The 21547-nt window shown below is 40.7% G+C and overlaps 1 protein-coding gene across 10 annotated transcripts in view; it reads left to right on the top strand.

Moving 5' to 3' along the window:
* The window catches only part of RNF212B (ring finger protein 212B), a 167754-nt gene that overhangs the window by 43302 nt on the left and 102905 nt on the right, over positions 1–21547 (top strand). For 7 of the 10 annotated variants that reach the window (XR_012692513.1, XR_012692510.1, XR_012692512.1 and 4 more), the window contains 2 exons: positions 17989–18104; positions 18265–18325. The exons of 1 other annotated variant lie outside the window; for it this stretch is intronic. Coding sequence is in view for 2 of the 9 variants with exons in the window: in XM_075211185.1 (XP_075067286.1) it covers positions 17989–18104; positions 18265–18325 (177 nt within the window). In the remaining 7 variants the exon portion in view is untranslated. Of the gene's footprint in view, positions 1–17988; positions 18105–18264; positions 18326–21547 lie in introns of those variants that run through there. 2 more of the 10 variants (XR_012692514.1, XR_012692511.1) reach the window with 2 other exon arrangements.

The raw sequence follows: 21547 nt of genomic DNA on the forward strand, positions 1-21547 counted from the left end.
TCATTTGACACATTGGCTCCATTAATCCAGCCTCAGGGCTTCACACATGGATTCCTACCTGTCACGAATCGGGGTCTTAGCGCAGTTTACACCACTCGGCGGTACCATATTACCATACATCTTTCTCCTGGTCGTATGCAGCATTTTATCCTGGGACAAGCGTGACTTCTGTCTGCAGCACTGGAGGCTGCCATCTTGGGTGAGACATTTGCTAAGCTTCCTGCGGAGTCTGAACACCTGATCTCATTTCCAAATTGGCTTCCTCTGCAGACTATAAGAGTCCCCTCCTACACTCAGCAAGTTGCCAGTGCAACACTTCCCTAGTTTCTGGTTCCAGATCTATAGTTGCTGTTGTTTTGCTGCTCCAACCTACCTGCTGTATGCAGAGCCCTACCCTCCCTTCGTGTGTATTCAGCTTCATCCTGATTACTGCTTTAATCCTCCTGCTGTATACAGATCTCCACCATTACCTCTGAGTGAATTCAGTCTCAACCTGCTGCTATGTTATGGATTTCTCTCAGTGAGCTCAACTTCATCTGTTGCTATTCTAAGAACTGCAAACCTTTTAACCATTCGTGTGAATTCAACTTCATCTGTTGCTGTTATGTGAATTACAAACTATTAACAGTTTGTGTGAATTCAGCTTCATTCCCTGCTGAAATAAATACCTTGGTTAGTTATTCCTAGTGTGGATTTACCTTCTTTACACCTGCTTGTGTACTGATTCCTGCGGTTGTCCTCTGTATAGTTTTTTTCTCCTACATCCTGTATACAGGACTCAAGCAAGCTCTATGAGCAAGACATTCATCCAGCCCCTAGTTTCCACTCCACTTCACTCCTGCCACAGCTAGTCCCTGGGGTCCTGAGACAGATCCCAGAAACCCAATTGCCGTGACACTGCCATGCTCTGATTTCCCCTGAAGAATCTTCTAACTTTCTTCCTTCTATATCTGGTCCTCCTGCAGCCTGGCCCACACCTGCAGTCTTCTGGTTTTAATCCCCAGCCTTGGGTGCTGCATCTCTCTATCTCTGTTGTCTGTCAGACTTCAAGGAGCACTGTGAACTACAGATGCACATAAACCACTAACTGGTGTTCGCACCTCCTGGCTCAGTGGCGCTGAGTCTAACATACCCTTGGGGTAAATGTATCTCTACACTCTGACCTCCATTCCTGTTTCTTCTGCCCTTCTTTTCTCTCCCCTCCATTGTCCCTTCTTTCCTGGTCTCTCACCATGCCTCCTCACTCCTGTCCTATGCCCATCCTCTCCCCTATCCCTCTTACCTACCCCAACTTTAACCCTTCCCCACATTCTGCAATCTTGTCCATATCTCCCCTGTTCCCTCCCTCTCCTTCTCCTGTGCCCTCTAGAACTCCAGATCCATCCGAAATAAACTGCCCTCTATCCACAACCTCTTCATCTCCAACTCCCTTAACCTTCTTTCTGTCACAGAAACCTGGTTGTCTTCTACTGACACTGCTTCCCCTGCAGCTTCCTCTCATGGGGGCATCTCCTTCACCCATTCCACCAGACCGGATTACATTCTTAGAGGCAGTGTGGGTCTCCTCCTATCACCTAACTGTACCTTTCGGGTCATTCCCACTGTGCCCTCCCTCTCTTTCTCCTCATTTGAAGTCCACTCAATCCTTATCTTCTTCCCCATCCATCTCCGTGTCTCTGTCATTTACCGACCCCTTGGCCCCACTTCCCTTTTTCTTGCCAACTTTGCAGCCTGGCTTCTTCAATATATTTTCTCTGACCTCCCCTCCATCGTACTAGGTGATTTTAACATCCCTATTGACAACTCTACTGACCCTGCCTCCGTCAAACTTCTTGCCCCTTCTTTCTCCTTTGGCATCACTCAGTGGACCTCATCCCTCACCCACTGTCTTGGTCTCTCCTTTACCCATGTCTTCTCTTATAAATGTGCTATCTCGGTCTTCTCTAACTTTCCCATTAAACTCACTGACCAGCATCTTCTCTCCTTCACCCTGTTGTCTTCCCCTGCACCCCCACTTAAATCTGCCCTCACTAGGTGCAATCTTGATGCTCTTGACCCTACTTCATCCTCCTCTCTTCTCTTCTCACCCTGGTCTGCCCAGATCACACAACCACTCCTTCACCACTGCCCTCTTCTCTTTTCACCCTGGTCTGCCCAGATCACACAACCACTCCCTCACCGCTGCCCTGGACACTCTCATCCCACACTCTTCTGTCTGCCGTGGCCGCTTTGCTACCCCATCCTTTGCACTCCAAATTCACCTGTTTCCTTCAGTAGTGCACTCGCGCTGCTGAATGCCTCTGGAAGTAATCTCGCTCCCAGAACGACTTCCTTTATTTTATCCTTTCCTTCATCTCTGCCTTCTCCCTTGCTAAATAATCCTTAAGTCCCTCTTTTCTTCTCAGTCCTCCAGTCCCCACTGCTTCTCTTTGCCACGTTCAACTCCCCACCCATCCCGCTCTCCCATTCTTCCACTGAATTATCCTCCTTTTTCTTCTCCATAATCGAGGTATTGGACATGACATTTCCTCCTCGCATTATCCTCCAGCCACCCTCATCGATCCACCTTCCTCCATCAACCAACTCTGGTGCTTCTATTGTCCTACTTCAGATGAAGAATTCCACTCCCTCAACTTCTTCTGCCTCCCCTCTCTGCCTTGACTTACATTGGCTCCCCTTCCTCTACAGAATCCTTTTCAAACTCCTCACCTTGACTTAAAAGGCCCTCTCACACTCCCCTTATATCTCCAACATTCTCTCCATTCACGCTCCCTGCGATCGGCCAGTGAGTGTCTCCTCTCCTCCACTCTGATCACCTCATCCCACGCCAGAATCCAAGATTTCTCCCAGGCTGTCCCCCTACACTGAAACAACGTTCCATCCTACTGTCCCCTAATATGTTCACCTTTAAATGGGCACTTAAATCTCATCTGTTCCTCAAAGCACACCAGCCATCCACTTAACTATCTCCATACTTGGTATCCTCTCTCTTACCCCGTCCCTGAACTTGCTCCTTGCATGTCATCCCTTCCACTGACTCCAGTTGTGCCTGCAGTCTGTTTGCCCTCCATTTAGTATGTAAGCTCTTACGAGCAGGGTCCTCTTCCCTCCTGTCTCTATACCAGTTATTCAACTTCACTGTATTAGCTATGTTTGGAGCTATCAGAGTCTTGATTTTACTCGTTTATTGTTTTGTACTGTCTTACCCTGGATTGTCAAATGTTTGTAGTTTGATTGGCACTGTGGAAATCTTGTGACACCTTATAAATAAAGGATAATATTAATAATAATTGGCCTAAAGTATACGCTTCTCTAGCACAAATGTAGGCATCATGACGACGTTCGTCTGCTGTTTGCCTACAAGTCCGAGCATGCCATTCCCTGCCCGGTTTCTAGTTCTATAACAACTTGGATGCCACAGGTTGCTCAAGCATATTTTTTATTTCAGATGTCCCTCTTCCCTGTTTCATACATTTTCTCTGTAGTACTCCCCCTTTTCTCTTAAGTGCCTTTTTATCCTTATCTATCACTGTAAACTGTTATTAGCTTTTCACATAATGGTGGCTGCATCCCTAATGCTCCCATTGTTAAGCTGTCTCTCCCATTACAATTTTCCTCTTACCTATCATCTTTGTCCCTGTCCCTCTCACCTCACCCCATGTACCATCTTCTCCCGTGTTCCCCTTGCATATCCCCTGAAACATCTTCTCTGCTGTCTCTCTCGCCTAACCAACTGCAATATCTTCTCCTTTGTTCAACTTACTTATCCTCTTGCACCAGCTTCTCCCCCATGCCTCTTACCTATCCACCTGCAGCTTTCTTCCCTCTCACTAATTTGTTTTCTTTTTTCTGCTTCTCCACTGTTCTCTTTGGACTGTCCCACTCACAATCGCTCCTCTGCTGCTCTCCCATTTTTCCATTCATCACCTATATACTCCTCTTATTTCTGAGTCACTCAGTGAGAGTGAATCGAATGCATGTGGAACGCATAGTTCCACTTCCAACTTCTGCTTTGGGTACAGGAGCTGCAAAGGTAAAAACAGGTAAGTCAAAGTTTGCAGTGTGAGTGTCCTACCTGGTGGTCTGCTAGGCTGCTTTCCCTGATGTGAAGGGGGATGTTGGTGTGGTGGACACATTGGGAGCCTGGTGGTCATTACGGCAAAACAAGCACATGGAGAAGGGTAGAGTAGAGAGAAAAGAGAATGACTTATGATTCCTTTTGGACCTAAAATAAAAACAGTGGTGGTATGGAATACCGTTGTTTACTGGCCCACTTTGACCATTGATTTAAGTGTATAGGGATTTGTTACTCGTAGACCTGCTGCATGATCCGTTTTAATTGCTATAATTACAATAAGTGATTCTTTCCTTTGACCAGCATTTGAAATTGATCTTTCACGGTTTCTATTTATTTGGTAATAGGACTTCTGTAGTGTTGTCAGTCTCTGTCTTGCTCAAAACTTTTAATAATTCTTAATAGCCAAGTAATACCTTGATTGGTTCTTGCAGGTGCAGCTTCGGTCCTCTCTTTGTGGCTGCCTTCTTCTTATAGCATGTGCTTGTATAAAACTTGGTCTTATGCATTTTACTTTGCGGGTTAGTTAGTTGAGGAAATTTTGATATGTTAGTATTCAAACCAAAATAAAAAGCTACATCTGGCTCATAAACCGACTTCTTCAGGGTGAAAGTTTGTATACAGGATAGTCTGGAGTTTGTAGGCACAGCACATATTATATGCAAATGGAGTGTATGATCATGAAGCAGGTTCTGCTTCTACTTTGTCACTTATTTGTAACACAAGATTTGTCACATAAAAACTTCTCCTATTTCATATTGTTACATAAGTTGAGCATATTTGTTACTTTTGCATGTTAATTATCTGACAATCATTTGTTTTTTTTTCTTACAACTATTACATTTTAAAACATTTATACATAATGTATTTTCATATGTAAAACTACAAGCCCCAGCATGCTTTGCCAGTAAATAGCTAGCTGATTGCTGGCAATGCATGCTGGGACATGTAGTTTCACAACACCTGGAGAGCCACAGGTTGGTCAGGCCTGCAGAAGGGGGTTGTTATTATAGCAGGCATATTATTTAGCACAAAAATAGAAATGTAGTTATTTTAACAGTTTAATTATTTTTTTATTTTTTTATTTTCTCTTGTTCTTCATTTTTGTATTGTTTATTATATTTATCCTTTTCTTTCTTCAGAGATATGCAACTCTCTTTCTCTTTTATGGATACATACGTTCTGTCTCGTTGTTTCTTAATTTTACATCTGAAAGTGTCTTGAGGTATCTGGCACCAAGACCTTAGCAGCAGATTCTTTAAGTCCTGTAAGTTCCGAGGTACATCCCACAGATACATGATCGGGTTGAGATATGGGGACTTTGGAGGTCAGGTCAACACCTTGAACTCTTTCGGTTATATTTACTAAGCTGCGGGTTTGAAAAAGTGGGGATGTTGCCTATAGCAACCAATCAGATTCTAGCTTTCATTTATTTAGTACTTTCTACAAAATGACAGCTAGAATCTGATTGGTTGCTATAGGCAACATCCCCACTTTTTCAAACCCGCAGCTTAGTAAATCTAGCCCTTTGTCCTATTTCTCAAACCATTCCTGAACAAATTTTGCAGTGTGGTAGGGCGCATTATACTGCAGAAAGAGGCCACTGCCATCAGGAAAATACCTTTGCTGTGAAGGGGTGTACTTGGTGTGCAACAATGTTTATGTAGGTGGTACGTGTCAAAGTAACATCAACATGAAAGGCAGGACCCAAGGTTTTCCAGCAGAACATTACCCGGAGCATCATATTGCCTCTGATGGCTTGTCTTCTTCCCATAGTGAATCCTGGTGCTACATCTTCCTCACGTAAATGACGCACAGGCATCTGGCTGTACACATGATGTAAACAAAACCATGATTCATCAGACCAGACCACCTTTTTCCATTGCTCTATGGTCCAGTTTTGGTGCTCACATGCTCATTGTAGGCGTTTTGGCAGCGGAGAGGGGTCAGCATGGGCACTCTGACCTGTCTGCAGCTCCTACCGCTTGACAGGCGCCATTGTAACGAGATAATCAATGTTATTTGCTACACTTGTCAGTGATTTTTATTGTCATTGCTGATCGGAGTATGTATTCACATAGGCGTTCCTTTTCAGTACTAGGTTATTCTTTTCTTCTGCTCTCTTTGTATTAGATCTTCAAAAAACCAGCTGAAAATCCACGTTAATGTTATGAGCCGCGGCGGTGCCGTAACTCTATGTTGGAGCCTGACCGCGTCCCGGCCTAATGCTCAGCCTCATCCTCACCCTCATCAGTTTGTACATCATTCTCACACATTATTAATTCATCACCGCTGGAATCCACCATTACAGAAGTCTCAGTATTTTGATGTAAATGTCGGGAAACGTCTTCCTCATGGAAATTTAAGTTGATTTTTATGAACATCATCTTTTCCACATTTTGAGGAAGTAGCCTCCTACGCTGATCGCTGAAAAGGTTCCCAGCTGTGCTGAAAACTCTTTCCGAGTACACACTGGAGGATGGGCAGCTTAGGCAGTGCAAAGCGAGTTGGTACATGGGTCTCCAAATTCTCTTTTTTTCCTCCAAGTATGTAAAGGGACTGACTGATGTGTATATTTCTATGCTGTTTTGAAAATAATCTTCCACCATCCTTTGGATGTTGATAGTAGGACCAGGTGGAGTTACGGCAGAGGTGTCACGTTTTTTGGTCATTTCTTTTAGACCAGACCAGGGGGTAAATGTATCAAGGTTAGATTTTTTTTTTCAGCATGTTAGAATCATGGCAAATCGCGGGTGATAACTGAACCAGCACTAGACAAACCAGCCGGGGTTGGTGGCACTATAGCAGGGGGACAAGCGGCAGGGGTCCCCGTCATAATGACAAACAAACCTCAGGCTGTTCAGCACTGGGCTGGATTCCCTAGGGAGTGGGGTCCGCTGAAAAAAAACGAGCGGGCCCCCCCCTCTAGGGATACCCAGCCCAGTGCTGAAAAGGCTCTTCCTACACCCCTGGGCGGTGGGTGTAGGGTAATAACGGTGATTATAGTAGAAAAAATAAACGGACACCATTTTGTTTTGTGGAACTACAAGTTCCAGCCAGCCAGGGTGCGATAAATAGTGTGGCATGAAGATACTTGTATAACTACAAGCACCAGCATACCCATGGCAGCCAGGTCATGTTGGCACTTGGAGAACCACAAGTGCCAACATGCCCTGACACCCACGGCTGGCTGGGACCTGTAGTTTCACAAAAGACAATGTTAAACCACTACTCCCTCATTAAAACCACATACATTTAATAAAAATAATAACCCTACAATAAAGACAGTAAACACCCTAATTTATACCATATATTTTTATTAAAAATAAGAAATGCCCTTATACTCACCACAAATGTTTTCATCTGTTGTCAGCAGCTTTTAATCCGAAAATGGCTGTCAACCAAGTCCCAAATAATTTTGTATCCAATAGTCCGGCTTGAAAAGTCCAAAAAGAATTTGTACATCCAAAAGTCTCTGCTTGAAATGTCCAAAAAATATTTGTATCCAAAAGTCCGTGCTTGTAATATCTTCTGTTCTTCTTGGGCAAAAGCCCTCCTTGTTGCTTGCAGTCTTCACTTGATAAAATCGGACCTTGGTACATTTACCCCCTGGTCTGGTCTAAAAGAATTGACCAAAAAACGTGACACCTCTGCTGTTACTCCACCTGATCCTACTATCAACATCCAAAGGATGGTGGAGGATTATTTCCATGACAGCATAAAATTGACACATCAGACAGTCAGTCCCTTTACATACTGGGAGGAAAAAATGGGAATTTGGAGACCCATGTACCAACTCGCTTTGCACTGCCTAAGCTGCCCACCCTCCATTGTGTACTCAGAAAGAGTTTTCAGCACAGCCGGGAACCTTGTCAGCGATCAGCGTAGGAGGCTACTTCCTGAAAATTAACAGGTGCAGAGAGGAAAATCATGTAACGTAGGAGCACTCAATGATAATAGAATATTTTAAACTTACATTTTATTAATTTTATTAAAATAGTAATGAGTCCCAATATAGTACCTGTGACACCAGTTGCGAAATGAAAACAAAAAAATATGGGATAAACAAAAATATAAATTTAAAATGGCACAAAACACCGCCAAGCTTCGCAGTGTGATGAGACAGCTAATAAATCTTCAATATAGTCTATAATAAATGACAAGATATTTGGTAGCTGTCTGTACATCTATAAATGTAGAGTACCGTTGGAATTCTTAGGTCCTAGATGGGAGATGTCTTAAATACATGATAAATTATCACTAAATGTGGAAAAGATGATGTTCTTAAAAATTAACTTCAATTTCCACAAGGAAGGCCTTTCCCGACAATTACATCAAAATACTGAGACTTCTGTAATGGTGGATTCAAGCAGTGATGAATTAATAATGTGTGAGAATGATGTACAAACTGATGAGGATGAGGCTGAGGATGATGACAACAACATTTTGCCACAGTAGAGCTCATTAACAGCACTGTTACCTTAGGTTCCTTAAGCCAATTGTTAGCTTGTCTTGTGGGTGCCCAACCAAACCAAACTTGAGCCTCAAAAGTGGCACGCCTTGTCGCTGAAGTGCTTGGTTTGTTAAAGTGTGCATGTCCTTTTTAAGATCCAACAAAAGGGCCCAAGGACAATTCCATCTTGCACTACTTTTCCTTTCAGCTACCGCTGTGTGCCAATGTTACGTACATGTGCTATATACTGTTGTGTGCTTTGCAAAAATCTTAGACATTCATTGATGATGGAGACGACTCAGCACAACATTTTGACATCTGGTCTTGTCTACTGTAAAAGAATTGACCAGCATTAGTGACACCTCTGCTGTACTCCACCTGATCCTACTATCAACTATTAACATCCAAAGAATGGTGGAGGATTGTTTTAATTTTGTTGAACGGTATAAAGACAACAGTTTTATTAACAAAGAACAATGTTGTTTGCAGAAGTAATGTAAGCATGGATGTCTAAATAGACGTGTATATGTATTACCTTCCACTCTGCTGCTGTTTCATCAGTATTGTACAAAGTGTTTGTAATCTGCACTTTACGTCAAAGGTTCCTAACCATATTATAATTTTTTGTGAATTGGGGCTGATTCGAAGCTCAGTGATGAACTTGCTTTCTGCTGTGAATTACAATGGCTCTTTTTGGTGCATTGTCTGGCACCCTGGATTGGTCTGGGTATGATAAAAGCACACATCCGGGGGGGGGGGGGGGCGCTCGTTGCCATGTATTAGCTGTAGAATTACCATGGTTATCCTAGGAACGGGTGGAGTGATCAAATGAACCATAACTGATTTCATGATCCAAGAACAATTCCATCTTGCACCACTTTTCTTTACTGACACTGCTGTTTTGCAATGTTTCTGTCACACTCCGTTCCCCGGGTGTCTCTGCTCAAGCCCCTAAACATTGGCTGTCACTTTAAATCTCTCTTCTTAGTGCAGGTTGTCAGCTATGCCTTCTATCTGTGATTAGTTCACCTGTGCATTGGGCAGTTCTGCTATTGGTCAGTCTCTCTTTATAAGGTCCCTCCTTTCACCTGTGTATTGCTGGTTCTTCAAGTCACACCTGACCTGATTCTGTCTCATCTGTGTTCCACATCTCTGTGGTAATCATGCTTCTATGCCGCTGGGTGCCTGGACTATGCTGACCTGTACACATCGGTTTGCTTACCCGTGGTATTGCTGTGATTAACATCCACTGCCTACTCGGCCTGCATTATGACTATTACTGTTGTGTTCCACGTTTCTGTGGTAAGCTGTATTTCATTGTCGCCTTGTTTGGATTATGCTGATCTCAACGTACCTGTTCCACTTACCTGTGGTAAATTGCTGTGATCAACATCCACTGCCTACTCGGCCTGCACTATTGTCTACTACTACCGTGTTCCACATCTCCGTGGTAAGCTGAACTGCTTCTCTGCTTTGTGTCTGGACTTTGCTGATCTCAACGTACTTGTTCCGCTACTAGTGGTAATCGCTGTGATCTTCATCCATTGGCTGCTCGGTGTCACAGTCACTAGGAGTCTTTGCCCAGGATATCACCAGATGTAGTCTTACCAGAGTAGTGTATGCACACAGTGGTCTTCTGGTAGCAGGGTGACTAGCGGAACAGGAGAATCAGCAGATGGTGAGAGGATGCTAGAGGAAAGTCTATGACTAGCAGCAACTGGTTATGAGTTAAACAATATGAACACGAGGATCTTGATGGAAGTGAAGACGTGAGGAAAGTCAGTGGTCTGCGTACAGCAAGTTGTACCACTGCTATAGTGAGAGGAATGTCCAGAAATAGATAGGAGGTAGTGAAGTCAGTGGTCTGCGTACAGCAAGTTGTACCACTGCTTGTAGTGATGGGACTGGTTCCAGGTGCAAGTAGGTAACGGAGAAGTCAGTGGTCTGCGTATAGCAAGTTGTACCACTGCTTATAGTGAGGAAACTAGTAACTGGTGCCAATAGGAAACAGGGAGTCAGTGGTCTGCGTACAGCAACTTGTACCACTGCATATATAGGTGAGGATAGGCACTAGGGTAGATGAGCGGAGCATCAAAGGTAACACGGAGAGCACAAGGAACTTGATTCCAATGGTATATATAATACGATAGCAAATGACTAGCGCTGCTTGGAGATACAAAGTCACTACTGAAATCCAGGACATATGAGACAGTCAATAGTATCTATAACTTCGTGAGGTAGAGGACTCCGTAGCTGAGCATAACACAGTCCAAGCGGATATGCAATAAACTGGTAAAGTCAATAAAAGATAAGCATACCGCGATTCAGTTGAGCAGGCTGTCACGAGAGAAACACAGGGATAGCTGAGCGGCTGAACGCCGACACGAGTAAAAAGACCACAGGAGAGTGGTAGCGGTAATCCTTGTCTGTGAAGCACACAGACAGAGAACATAACACGAGTGGAGCAATGATGATTCTTGCAGAGGTCAGCAGGAATAGTAGACACGATGAAACACAGGAGAGTTGAAGCGGTCTGGCAACCGGCAATGCAGTAGTCAGGAATCAGCTAGGACTAAAGACGCGATGAAACACAGGAGAGTTGAAGCGGTCTGGAAACCGGCAGTGCAGTAGCGAGGAATCAGCTGGGACTGAAGACACGATGAAACACAGGAGAGTTGAAGCGGTCTGGAAACCGGTAGTGCAGTAGCGAGGAATCAGCTGGGACTGAAGACACGATGAAACACAGGAGAGTTGAAGCGGTCTGGAAACCGGTAGTGCAGTAGCGAGGAATCAGCTGGAGCTGAAGACACGAGGAAACACAGGAACACCTTCAGAGACTCACAGGGAATGAGACTCCAAGATCAGGCAACGAGGTAATGACCACAGGTGCTTTAAATAGGGAGTGTTGCCTGATCAGCCAATTAACTAAAAGCAACAGGTCTGAAGAGTTCATAGAGGCTGCGCATGCGCAGACCATCAGGATGGCGGGCGGCCACAGTTCCTAACAACGGGAGAAGAGGCACTCACAGTCCGGTGAGTGACACTCGGCATGCACTTCTGATTTCTTCTATTATGTTTTACATCTCCGTGGCAAGCTGTACTTCTTCAATGCTGTGTGTTTGGACAGTGATCAACATCTACTGCCTATTCGGCCTACACCGCTGACTACTCTACATCTCCGGATAATTGTTGTGATCTACTTCTATTTGTCCACCTATTCCACACCATTGACTCCTGTTGCTGTCTTTTACATCTTCATGGTAAGCTGTGCCTCATCGCTGTTTATATCTGGACTTTGCTATTTGCTGTACAGCATTTCCACTACTGTGGTAATCGTTATGTTCAACGTGCATTAATCTTCTGGTCTGCACCACTGATTGCTGCTGTTTTGTTTCACATCTTGTGGTAAGCTGTGACTCACCGCTGCTGTGTGTTTCTGGACTTCGCTGTTCTCGGTGCACCAGTTCCACTATTTGTGGTAATCATCGTGACCAACATCTCCTACCTATTTGTCCTGCATTACTGACTACTGCTGCTTGTTCTATCATCTTGTGGCGGTTACCCGTGGAAGCAACATTTGCTAATTATGTCATCTACATTGTTGTCTATGCTGGCTCGTTGACATCCTGATAGTGAGCTGTTACTCATCACTGTTGCATTTGGATTTATTGAGCTGTTCATCTCTAGTACATCTTTCAACTTTGTATTATGTTCCACTCCTCAGTGGTATAGTGGTGATTTGCTATTAGCCTTCAGTCTGCATTATTGAATTTCATTGATCGTTCCTATTCTCTGTATATTATCGTTATCATCTACAGTTTACTCAACCTTCAGTGAACTTTGTACTATATTTTACAATAAAGTGGTAATCGTTCTTATCACCATTTGATGTACGAATTGGATTTCTTCTGTTATCAAGTATTCTCCATTTGTCTCACTGGGAACTTTCCTAAAGGGCCGCGACCTGCAGGGTGGAAGATGCTGAAGCCCAAATTCCCTTGTGGGACTCTCTGGTGAATACCTTCCACCTTGTTAGACTGGGGAAGTCTAGCCAACTCCTACTGAGACAACAGGATCTCACTCATCTATTTGTGAGCTTTTTGACAGTTCCCTAGATGTGGTAGGAACTGCCGTGTGTTTGAGTCATTGCTCTGTCGCTTAGCATCCAGCCAGGTTGCTGCAGTCTTTGTTTGAAAGTGTATGAAAATAATATTGTGACCTGTGAGGTGGTCAAAATTGACTGCAAATGACTTGAAATTAGTGTTCTTGAGGTTAATAATAATGTAGCGGGGCAAAAAAGCAAAAATATGTGATTTTAGCAAAAAAAAATAGGGATAATTGGGAACCATAATCAAAACAAGCAAGGGCGGTTTTGCCAAAACCGAATCCAGAACATGAATTTAATCCAGATACAAAACCAGAACACGGGGGTCAGTGAACATGTCTAATATTGAGTAACAGATTTAGGATTTTCCATTCTACATAATCTGCATACATTTTCTTTATTTCTGCGTATCTGAAGATTTGTATAATGTTTTTTTTTAATCATTCTTACCAGATATTTGTGCTGTGTACTAAACTAGGTAATAAAACAGACTTGCTCCTTCTGTTGTTGGGGTGTTTTCTTATAGGTTACAACTTCTTACCGTTTTCAAGGTCCTTCTGCATCTATTCTTCTCTATCATTTTTTTCTACAATCTTTAGTTTCATGTCTTCTGCTTGCTCCAGGTAAGTTTCCTCCATACAACAGTTTTTCCCTGGGATATTTCAGATCCATCTATACTTGCAATTACTTTGCAGATAGGTAAATGTTGCAATCCACTCTCTTCATATATGGTTTGGTCCTATACATAAATTATTAAATTGAGGAATTCCACCTGATTAGGGCTTATGTGACCTGTAAACTCAAGAGAGACATCATGACAACTGATGTATCTTATGAAGGAGTATAGTTTTTCTTCTGTTCCTTTCCAAATAATCAGAACATCATCTATAAATCTTAACCAAGAGATGATGAGTTCAAGAAAAGCGTTGTGGGTCCAGACCTTGTCTTCTTCCCATCTTGCCATAAACAGGTTCACTTCGCTTAGGACAAACCTAGTTCCCATCGCTGTTCCGCAAATCTGGCTATAGTAACCACCCGCGAAACAGAAGTAGTTGTGTTTCAAAATTAATCTGTTCACTTCTCTTGCAAAATCTATTTGGCTTCTTGGGAAATCTGAATATTTATCATGTAGTCATCCTTGTGAAGAATTAAAATGTTACCTTCCTTCTCTGCCAGTTTTATTCTTATCTCTGTTTTCTTTAAGGAATTTCTGCGTTTGTTTTTCTCTGATGGAAAAAATTGTTTTCTCTTTTAAAACTTCTCAGTAATCTTTTTCCAAATCACCTTCTATTAATCTTTGAAAACTTTTAATAAAGGGTCCCTTCTAATGTGTTGTATAAAACAATGCTTCCTGTATTGACAGATTCTGCCAAAAAATTCTTGCACATACTATGTAATGGGAAACGCTAGTTATCAAGTATTGTGCAACGCAAAAAATGCTTTTTTAGATCTATTGCACATGCGCAGGAAAACAAGCTACTTCACGCATACTGGTCTAACTAAGCAATGAGCTACCTTTGTGATAAAATATCACTACAGTTTGATGAAAATCAATTTGATACTGGGACACAACATTTATTTTTAATAAATTGGCTCCTCCAAATAACTGAGTCTGGGAAAGATGACCGGTTTGGATGGAATTGGGGAAATTTATATATGCTTAGTGGTTTTAGTTTTTTGATATAGCATTATGGATTACACACAAATATCAACTTTAAATTTCACTGTACAAATAAGCTATCAAGTATTTGGGTGCTACGTGAAAAAACAGTCAATATTTAACTTATGTGCAAAACAGAATACTAATTTGCACCCCTTGTAACATGCTTTTGTCCAGGAGACTGAAATAAGAAGTTTCTTAAGTTAAGATCCTTAATGAATCAGGCCCCTAATGTTAATGTTCAGTAAAAGAAAAATTATAATTATATATTGAGACAATATATTAGGAATATAACATACTAGAAAGTTCCTTTTAAGATAGATTGAGGGATATTGTTGACAATTAAATAGTGGTGTATGGTAGTGATAGAGTATAAATAAAGGTGAAACAATGAAGTACAATATTTACAATTAGTAATAAAAAAATATGCTGATAAGATATGGGACAAAGTATACCAAATGCTGCAAATCTTATTGAAATGAGCTTTGCTAAATTTAGCTTTTTGTGGTTCTATATATTTTAGAAACTCCGAATGTAATCAGTGGTCTCTCTCATGTTTGTAACATAAGTCAAAAATGTTCTGGTCAACAACAATTTGTCCAGGGCTCATACCTAATAAGGATTATCATTTTCCAACTCAGCAAATGACTTGCATTATCATACCCAGCAAATCTCGCCCTCTCCACATATTACAGGATATTCCTAGCCTAGGTGTAAAAATATATTCCTAGTCTAGGTATATAACCTGTACTTAATAACATTGTTATCTCTAATTAATGTTTGCAGGGGATATTTCTCCCATTGCCAAACATATAGCACAGAGATAAGCCCCTATTGCTAGTCAACATTGCACATTGAATGGAAAGGTAATGCTGAAGGACACTAAAACCTGTCACACCACTGCAAAACATTAAACAACATAGAAGAAATCTGACAAGACAATTTGTAGCAAATAATTGTATCATTGGGTACATTAGATGCTAAATAGGGCAAGCTTACAAATAATTGCTGTAAATGGTATATTCTATGTTCTGTTTTGTCTTCAAATATAACTCCAACTGTTAGCTGTATATGGGAAGAGATAATTACTCCGCTGTCCACCATATTTTGCACAGCAATAACGCCCTATTCCCAGCCACAGAAACCAACATTGGCAACCTTACATTAGATCACATAGATATTGCTGACAGAGATAACTCAAATGCCAACCATTTAAGGCAGAGGTACACCCCTGTGCCAGCCATATATTAAAGAGATATCCTCCATCGCCAGCAATATATTGCACTGAAATGCCCCCTTCGTTGCCAGCCAAAGGTTGCAAATAAATCATAATTTCTAACCTTATATCACACTTACCTGGTGTCGCATCTTCCTGTTACCTCTGCACTGTCTAGCTTTTAGGGTGTCATTCAGGACACTTACAGGGATTATGTGCAATAAAGATGAGACCTCTTTGAGCTAGAGGACCCCAGAACCTCCAAAGAGCAAGTAACATTAAACATCTAGAGGAAGTGCTGCTGTGTGGACTTTACAGAGCCATTGAGCACTACAAGCACTTATCTGCATTGTACTTAATGCAGAGAAGCGCTCATAGTTCTGAATGACTTTGGTGCAATGTTAGTGAGCAAGATGGTAGGAGCTTTCGTCACCTCTACTGTCGTCAGTGGTCAATGCGTAGATCCTTTGGAATTAATACTAGAAGCGTAACATTTTAAAATCTTTCTTTTTTTTTTACCCAAAATTGCAGTATACAAATTATTTAAAGTAGTAATTCAATTGGAGTTATCCAGCTCAGCCTCTAGTATGTTCTCCAACTTTCTGTAGCAATTTTCTCCTCATCCTTTCTAATGATAAATCTCAGATACATGGCCTCAGATGCCATTGTAGGCAATGACTATCCTCTCAAATATTATAGGGTGCACACCTGAATTCTTTAAAATTGTGTATGCCTAGGGGGAGATTCAATTTGGTGCGAGCTGTCTCCGGAACATCCGCAGAGACACCTCCCACCAACGTTATGGCTGGAATCTCCGCTCATATTTCCTCATAAAGGTGTGAGAAAAAATAAGCGAAGATTCCTACCCTAATAGCCGCCATTGTGCATAGCGAGATGTGCACGTGCCACATCGCTAGCAATTGAATTTCCTCCCTAGTGTATACTATTTTAGCCTTATTATGGTACATTCTGTATATCAGTTTGTTATCACAATTATTTATCAATAATAATTGTGATGTTCTAAAGACTTCTCGTTTCAAATTGGCTTCATTTTTATAATGTTGTTTTTATGTAGAAAATTGCTTAGTTTACAGTGACTGATTAAATTAGCTTGTGATTCAGTTTTGGGATCAGTTAGGGAGTAATTTAAGACTTCCTAAGAGTGTCAGCTCTAACTAAATCGTAGTGATGTCAGCACTTTGTGTTGAATAGAGTGAGTGTGATATATATTTTTGAAACATTTTAGACAATTTTTGACAGACCAAGTGGTTTTGTTTGCATTAACCCTTTTACATCCTCATGTCATGCCTGCCAAGGTGGTTATAAATATGACACACAGTGTAAGTAATTAATATGCCAGTTCCCCAATGTCATTGAGCTGAGGTGTTCAATTAAAAGCCTTTTAAGTACCCTGATGGTATCTCAGACATCATACCTATGTTATATATGCCATACAGAGTGTACTAGACTTTACGCATGGTGGACTTGAATTTGAAAAAATTGGCCAAATGTATTAAAACTGTCCCAATAACACATAACCAAAACCGAATATTTGGAAGCATTTGACTCTATTTTACTGATGGACATAATAAATTAATCTGCATACTCTAGCTGGCCGGCAGACACGCCCAGTTCCTAACAGCACTTATCTTCATGTACTATATATATATATATATATATATATATATATATATATATATATATATATATATATATCAACATACTAAGCATCAAACTATACCATATATGTGTGTATATATATATATATATATATATATATATATATATATATATATATGGTATAGTTTGATGTTTAGTATGTTGATATATGCATACAATGCTTGTGCTTTTCCATTTATCACTGCTATGTTTTTTTATTTGTTCTTTAAAATCTTCAATAAAAACGTATGTAAGTGGGGAAAAAAGAGCTAATAATTGTATTCACAAATATATAGTAAAATCTTCCATACCTTGCAATATTTGACAATGTATTTACATTTGATATGCATGTACATGATACTTCTTTGTTATTAATCATTTCACTTTGAGAGAGGTCCACTGTCTGTTAGCTTTCCTAGGCTTAAATACAGTCCAGTGTGCAAATGAAAAAGTCTATTCCCACAATCACCATTTTATGTGAAATATATTCTGTTCTATTAATCTTATTAATAAGTCTTTTATTTATTCAGCAAATAGCATTTTAGGTTGATGCGTCCTTTACTCCCATAAAATGTTACAATATTATGTAACTTGGTGACTGCCATTGCAAAAAGGGGATAGAGATTCTACCAACATAGAACATTGTGACATTATTATACAACGTTACACTTTAATTCAGTGTTAATAACACATCTTAACCAAATTGTGGAAGTTTATATAGAAGTGAACAATCATGAAAATGTGTCCTTCATATTTTAGTCTACAAAGGGTTCTGTTACTGAAGAACAATGCAATAATGCTGATGTTCATAATACTTTAGGCTTGGAGTTTCCAAAAGCAACAGCATGACCTTCATGTTATGTTCTACAAACAATACCTTACTAAGAACCAGAATACTTTGCAAGTGGCTCTACAGAAGATTCACTCCCAAGAGAAGTATTATATATATATATATGTTTAGCTTATGTTTGTTGCCCTTGTATGTTAAATTTTTGCCATAGGAGGGCTGTACTCTGTATATATACTGTAATATATTTATGCATAGTGCTTAAAGTATGTCATACATGCTATTATTGACAAATGGCTTCTTCCATAGTGAATTGAAAGTTATAAAAAAGGAAAATGATGAGCTTAGATCTTTGGTCACACATTTGAAGGTGAGAAACAAGTGTTATAGTGTTTAATTGACATCTCACGGTTTTGTGGGACAATTTCAGTAGATTAAAGACTGGTGACAGTCCAGTTATGAAAACATTTTTTGTTGCTTGGCACATTAAAAATTAAATCCTATAGTGGTAACCATGTTTTCAAGAAAAAATTACTTTGAAGGTTCTACACTTTATCTGCCTTTTCCCTCCCATTTGCTAGCACTGTCTGCCCAATACTAGTGACATTTTTAGGCAGTGTGAGAGGAAAGAAGAATGTCTGTCTGGCTAGACAAAAACTAATTTCACATGTTAAAGACCCCAACTGGCTTGGACTAACCATAAAAACACCAAAAGAACCCTTAGTAGGGCCTAAGGCATACTGGTTCTTGTACAGGCTGCACATGAGAAAAGTGGCTTTATTTTGTTATAACATGTTTGCTATATTTTATTTTGAGTCATCAGAGGGGACGATGATGAGTTTTACTGGTGTGACCGTTCTGCCTACAAAGTATTCACCATTTTCTTAGATTATATCATCATAAGGACAGTGTGCCCAGAACTTTCCTTTCATACCATTCAGTATTTTATGGATTATTTCCTGGGACCCACATCATTGGGGCAATCCAGGAGGCCTGGTGCCTTATGAACTGCTTTAAGGACGCTATTTGGCTTGCCAGGAATCGCCTCATCATCATCACCATTTATTTATATAGCGCCACTGATTCCACAGCGCTGTACAGGGAACTCATTCACATCAGCCCCTGCCCCATTGGGGCTTACAGTGCAAATTCCCTAACACACACACACACACACACACACACACACACACACACACACACAGACTAGGGTCAATTTGTTAGCAGCCAATTAAGCTACCAGTATGTTTTTGGAGTGTGGGAGGATACCGAAGCCCCTGGAGGAAACCCACGCAAACATGGGGAGAACATGCAAACTACTCACAGATAAGGCCATGGTCGGGAATTGAACTCATGACCCCAGTGCTGTAAGGCACAAGTGCTAACCACTAAAGCTGGGTACACACTGAAGAATTGTTCAGACCAACGTGATATCTCAAACGATTGTACCTACGACTGAAGGTCCGATCAGTCTGACGATTAATGCATACACACTGACACGATTTACCTTCAGATATGTGCTCTTCATCTGGTCCTCTAGTACGGAGAATGACAGCACAATATTCATTCATTCATTCACTAATGTCACATTGTCACACTGATTAAAACCGCCTTGTTATAGGTATCCACATGTCCTAACGAATTTCGTTATCTTCTGTGACTCAAAATATTCTGTCTCAGAAAAAACAAATGAATTATTCCTATACAGCACTCTCTACATTTATTCACTCTGACATTCAGTGTTAACATCGGCTGAAAAGAGCCCGACTCTGTAAACTCTATGGAGATCGTCAGCATGAGCGCATACACACTACACGATCGTTAGGTGATTGATCGGAAAAAATTGAACGGTATGACCAACCAAATGAGGCGATAATCGTCTATTTGGGCAGACTTTCGACCATTGTGTCACTACACACACTGACCCGAAACGAGCGGTCGTATGTCAGCTGGTTGAGCCGATTATTGGACAAAAACCCTGTAGTGTGTACCCAGTTTTTGCCACCGTGCTGCCCTTTATATTATATAAATATGTACTTAATTTTGGTTGCTGAAAGCTTAACTGTATGAAGACAGAAGGCATGATTCCTGTTTGGACGTACGTACACTTGCATATCTTGCATGAAATATCTCTGTGTATGTCCAGAAACAGACGTTATGCCAATGAACGCAATTACATGCAATTTATGTCTGAAAGCAAATGACGTTTACACCTCCCGATGATTTGAGAGGTGGAACGTGGGAGAAAAGGTGTATGCCATGTACAATAAGGGTGCTGGCATTATATAAATAAATGATGATGATGATGATTTTCCAACACAGCTGTGGGTTATTCAAGTCCCCTGTTTGTTGTAAGTACGTTTGTTTCCAACCTTATATTTTGCACTACAGAGCAAGTGTAAATGTCGACTGATATTGATGGCTGACGCAGAATTGTCTTTGAATTAAAAAGTACATGAGTGCATGTCACTAGCTATCACAGAATAACATATGCAACTGAGATATACTATAAAAATGCATTGTATGTACAGTACACATTGAAGTCATCTTTATGTGAATAATGCAAAAATATTAAATACTTAAAATATATTTTAAAATAAATATATAAATAATAATACTGTTAAGTGTTGTTATTTTAGTTAATGATAAAATAATATGTGCATATACTGCAGTCTGTTCCGTGTGTCTACATATGGCAAGTACTGTTTAGGCAAAGAGCATACTCCTACCAAGATTCAAATTGAAACGTGTTTTGAGATACGCTTGGATATGAATGTGGTTGGAACTATGCACGTTGCATCTGGACATGAATCAGACCCAGAATGCCTTTACCACTTCCTTATTTGGATTCAATAGAGAGGAAGGCAGTTGGAGCTGAGAATTACTTAGCAGTAGATGCAACAATTACTATTAAATATACCAACTTTTAAAAAAAACAAGGGGGTGAAAATCATCTTTTACTTTAGGCCATGTTACTAAATTGATTTCTAATCTGTCTAAATTCTTGATATCGACACAGATTGTACTATATGTTTTTGTGGGGTTTTTCTGTCTTTTGTTATTACTTAACTTCCAATTTTCACTACTTTTATCTATATCATTGTTCTGACCGAGCTAAGCCTGATACAGGTTTGGACGCATGTCAGTTTCCATGCTGTATCTTGTATGAAATAGTTCTATGCATGACAGAACTGGTTCTTATGCCAATGAAAGAAATTGCATGTAATTGGTGCCCAAATGGAAATGACACTACAACTGCCTACGACTTGATGGGGTGGGAAGGGCCGAACAGACAATGCAATGTACGGTAAGTACGATCAGAGAGCATGCCAACGTAGATGTGGCCGATTCATGATCTAGGTTTCTCTTAAGTAACTTGGTTTCAAATGTATAATTTGCTCCAGCTACAGGGGAGGTGTTAGTGCTGACTGATAATGATGACTGTCATAGGCAGTGTTTGTTTGAAAAGTACACGTATGTGTGCCACTAGCTAGCACAGAACATGTGTATGCAAGTAAGATAAACCATAAAAAAAACATTGTATGTACAGTACGCATTAAGAACATCCTGATTTATATATTTAATGTAAGAAAAA

This window comes from Mixophyes fleayi, chromosome 1 (genome assembly GCF_038048845.1).
Source record: "Mixophyes fleayi isolate aMixFle1 chromosome 1, aMixFle1.hap1, whole genome shotgun sequence".
NCBI lineage: Eukaryota > Metazoa > Chordata > Amphibia > Anura > Limnodynastidae > Mixophyes > Mixophyes fleayi.